Below are 4,734 nucleotides of genomic sequence, written 5' to 3' on the forward strand. Positions count from 1 at the left end.
TAGGTTTATTCAATTTCTTTAACAAATGTGTCGAGGTTTTTTTTTTCTTATACCAAACTTATTTTCTCTTACATCGAGTAGTAAATGGCAAAACTACCCTTGTTACATAAGAGAAAGGAGCAGCAACCGAAACTAGTCCTAATCCGCACCTGGTTACAAAACAATATCTGACCGTAGAAACTTTCTCATCAACGTTTCTTAAATGTTCATTTATTAGTCCACGGATCATGAAGAACAACCGTCGATTACTCCTAAATCCAACGGTAGAGATCTGATTTCAAAAACACGCCAGCACCCTCTTCCCGCTCCAATAAATACCCCAATCTTCCTCTTCTCTTTCATTGCATTTTGAATCTGAAACCTCAAATCCCTAAATTCGAGTTTGTTGGAAAGTTCTTTGAAAAATGTCTGGCCGTGGAAAAGGTGGTAAGGGTTTGGGAAAGGGAGGCGCCAAGAGGCACAGAAAGGTGCTCCGCGATAACATTCAGGGCATCACAAAACCTGCAATTCGTAGATTGGCTAGAAGAGGAGGCGTCAAGAGAATCAGCGGTTTGATCTATGAGGAAACTAGAGGTGTGCTCAAGATATTCTTGGAGAATGTGATTCGAGATGCAGTGACTTACACCGAGCACGCAAGGAGGAAGACTGTAACTGCAATGGATGTTGTTTATGCGCTCAAGAGGCAGGGAAGGACTCTCTACGGATTTGGAGGCTGAACAGTTCTTTCTTTTGTTTTTCTATGGTTCCATTCTTATGAATGTTTCTAGTTCTAGGGTTCTATTTTTGTAATAGGGACTTGTTTGGTTTTACTACGTCTGATACATAATGTGAAACTTTTGAAATTATATGGATTAACATTCTCTTTGTTGGAATTACTGTTGCAACCTTTCTTTAATTGATAGTGGAGAACACAAAATCTACTCCTAAAGAAGAAACTGAATACATTTATACATTAGACTGCATTCTAAGGCTTAACTTGAATTTTGTGCAATGATATCACCAATTCATATTTACGCCATGGATTGGATTCTTTAATCTTTTCTTTGAGACCTTTGTTAGGATCCATTAAATTACCCATTTATAATCTATAAATAAATGACATGAATAATATATATTCTTAAAGGCTTGTTTCAAAAGTATTGTTTTTCTTTCCATTTTACAAAAATAATTTTTTAGTTCTACTCTATGAAAAAATATTCAAACTTCTAAACTAAATAAACTTTTCTAATTCAAATTGTTAACTAATTTAATATAAAGACAAAAATAAATAAAAATTAAGGAAATAATATCATTAAAAGTTCACAGAATTCTTTAATCTTTTCTTCGAGACCTTTAAATTACACCTATTTATAATCTATAAATAAATGACATGAATAATTTATATTCCTAAAGGCCTGTTTCTAAAACAATGTTCTTTGCATTTTACAAAAATATCTTTTTAGTTGTACTATATGAAAAATAGAATCAAACTACTAAACTAAATAAACTTTTGTAATTTATATTGTTAACTAATTAAAATATAAATATAAAGACAAAAATAACTATAAATAAAAATTAAGAAATAATTTCATTTAAAATTCACAGAAGTCTCCATTAGAGAATAATAAAAGTCTGCCTTCCAAGTTATGGAAGATATAAGCAGGAAGGTGAAGAGCTAGTGAGTGTCATTTCTTTCATTTTCTGGAGATTGAACTTTTATAATGAATATGTCATTATAAAAATAAAACTAACTTAAAAATTTTATTCTTTATTCTATTATGTATATATGTTATGTGAAAAGATTAATAAAATTAATGTTGAAATCTTAAAATTTTGATGTTTTTAAAAATTAAAAAGTGAACTGATATGTTTACTTATAATTTATTATGAATTATGTATTATACTATTTTTAATTATGGAGTTTTAATTTTATATATTGCAATTTATTAAGTATATTAAAAATGTTTTTTCAAAATAATTCTTTTAAATTTAAGTTATTTTACTCATTTATCTTATTTAAGGTGGGTTAGATTGAACGAACTAATATTTTTAAAATTAAATATTAAGTGAACAAAGGTAAGACCAAATTATTTATAAGTGGGGCTGGTTTTATTGAGTGCAATTAACCCATTTTGAGAGAATATTAAATAATTTATTACATATATACTTAATAGATTTATAACATTATAAGAAAACAATTTAATCTAAAAAATAGTTTTTATTTTCTGAGTAATAATTACTGATTAAATACAGAATAAAGGTAGTTTCTACTCTGTTTTATTTTAAAAAGTTCTAAAAAGTGCCGCCACCAAAACTCCGCCAAAATAAAGTCGCAATCCGCATACGCGTTATAAAACAATATCTGACCGTTGAAATAACTTATCGACGGTCCTTATTTGTGGAGTTATCGTCCCACGGATCACAAAGTGTAACCGTCGATCAATTCAAAATCCAACGTCAGAGATTAGATTTCAAAAAGCACGCCAGCTCTCTCTTCCCGCTCCAATAAATACCCCCAATTTCCTCTTCATGATCATTGCAATTGAATTCAAAACTACAAATCCCTAAATCTGAGTTAGTAGCCAAACTGTACTGAGAAAATGTCAGGTCGTGGAAAAGGTGGAAAGGGTTTGGGCAAGGGAGGTGCCAAGAGGCACAGGAAGGTGCTTCGCGATAACATCCAGGGAATAACCAAGCCTGCCTTTCGTAGGTTGGCAAGAAGAGGTGGCGTCAAGAGGATCAGCGGTTTGATATATGAGGAGACCAGAGGTGTTCTCAAAATCTTCTTGGAGAATGTAATTCGTGATGCAGTTACCTACACTGAGCATGCTAGGAGGAAGACTGTTACTGCTATGGATGTTGTTTATGCACTCAAAAGACAAGGAAGGACTCTCTACGGTTTCGGAGGATGAAGAATTGTTAGATCTATTACATTGTGTTTTAGAGTAAAACTTCTTGTTCTGCTAATTTCATGTGATGTTTAGCTTCATGGATACCTGTAAACTTTGGTCATATTCTGTGCAGGTATGAACGAGACCTGTGCAAGTTCAATTGAAGTTAAACGAAGGGTATTGTTTTGTTCATGTTGTGGCGTAAAGATTTATTCTCTAGATTTAGTTGTCAAGAATGAAAGTATAATATTGAACTATTTTTATTCCGATTATGCTTGCTATGTTGTTTATGGTGCGGTGATGCACAATAGAGGTTTTTTTACAAAACTGCTGTAAATTTGTTTTTATTTTACAAAAAATAGGAAAACAAAATTATATTCGAAATTAGTAAATAGACAACATGGAATGAAACTAGGATATTAATAAAGAGAAATCGCCAACTGTATACACATATTTAAAAAATTGTATATATGAAATACAATTTAAAAAAGAAATCGTATTTTACGTTTTCTAATATTGTAATATATTTTAATATATAAAGTTTAAAAAGTACTAAAATTAAAATTGTATCAAAGTTTAAAAATCGTATATATGAAATACAATATAAAAAAGAAATCGTATTTTACGTTTCTTAATATCATAATATATTTTAATATATAAAGTTTAAAAAAATAGTAAAATTAAGATTGTATTTGTGAAATAAGATTTCATCTTTCTTATATTATAATATAAATTAATATACATTACGTTTTCTGATATAATATAAATTATAATGAACTGAATTCGTGAATTCGTATGTGTGATATATTTATAATATTTATTATTATTATTTAAATTAAAAAATATTATAAAATAATATAAGTAATAATTTTAAGAAATTAGATAAAGTAAATTTAATTTATAATGAAAAATTAAGTTAGTAAAATTCTAAATTTGAAATGTTAAAGTAAACCAGTAACTCAACGGAATGGAAAGTTAAGATGGAGAATGCTAATTGAAAACTTATTGTCATAAAAGTTCAAAAATAATTCAAATGTTTATATTCTATTATTATTATTATTTGATATGTTCAAAAGTTTATATTCTATTATTACTCATATGCTCAATTTTATTTAAAAAGGTTAATTAATTTTTTTATGTATATAATTAATTGTTAGTTAGTTTGATTTTTTATGTAAGATTTTGAATGAAATTCGATGTTACATAAATAGGCTAATAATCTTAATTTTAGATAGGATAAAATTCAACAGTATTTAAAATATATGAAATATTTTATGAAAACTTATTTAGTTTAAAAAAAATTTAATAAAAACTTAATTTTCTTTAATTATATATAAAAATTGTTATATAATAAATTAAATTTATTTATTTTTATATTATTTTTAATTTTAAATACTAAAAATATATATATTTAAATATTATAAACATATCACATATATAAAAATTAGTTATTATATATATTTTTAATATTTATATTATAATATAGGAAAATATATATTATTTTTTATTAAAATACAGAAAACATTTATAATGAAATCGTATTTCAGAAATAAGATTTTATTTATTTTATTTCTAAATTATAATATTAGAAATTGTTTATGTGATTTTTTATTTTTTTTTAATTACTCCTTTTAAGAATTTTTTTTTCCATTTTGGGAAAATAAAAAAATTGACCAGTTTTAGAAAAAAAACCATAATAGATAAATGATTCAGGAGTATTTGATTAATCTTAAATTAGATTTGGGTTTAAAGAGTTGTTGGATCGGTCCAAATTTCTTTTGCCCCTATCTGTTTTAGACTGTTTCTTTCTACACCTCCATAATTTCTAGCATCGCATACGTCAAATGAAACTACGTTATTTTTT

The 4,734-nt window shown here is 26.8% G+C and overlaps 2 protein-coding genes across 2 annotated transcripts; both read left to right on the top strand.

Moving 5' to 3' along the window:
* Positions 1–324: 324 nt before the first annotated feature.
* LOC137831455 (histone H4) lies at positions 325–872 on the top strand. Its single transcript, XM_068639137.2, has one exon. It carries the CDS (start codon positions 405–407, stop codon positions 714–716), a length of 312 nt encoding a protein of 103 aa, XP_068495238.1. The 5' UTR covers positions 325–404; the 3' UTR covers positions 717–872.
* A 1,630-nt stretch (positions 873–2,502) lies between these two features.
* Positions 2,503–3,062, top strand: LOC137831462 (histone H4). Its single transcript, XM_068639146.2, has 2 exons — positions 2,503–2,924; positions 3,004–3,062. Exon 1 carries the CDS (start codon positions 2,580–2,582, stop codon positions 2,889–2,891), a length of 312 nt encoding a protein of 103 aa, XP_068495247.2. The 5' UTR covers positions 2,503–2,579; the 3' UTR covers positions 2,892–2,924; positions 3,004–3,062.
* The last annotated feature ends 1,672 nt before the right edge of the window (positions 3,063–4,734 follow it).

The sequence above is a fragment of the Phaseolus vulgaris genome, chromosome 6 (genome assembly GCF_051622355.1).
Source record: "Phaseolus vulgaris cultivar YP4 chromosome 6, ASM5162235v1, whole genome shotgun sequence".
NCBI classification, from domain to species: Eukaryota; Viridiplantae; Streptophyta; class Magnoliopsida; order Fabales; family Fabaceae; genus Phaseolus; species Phaseolus vulgaris.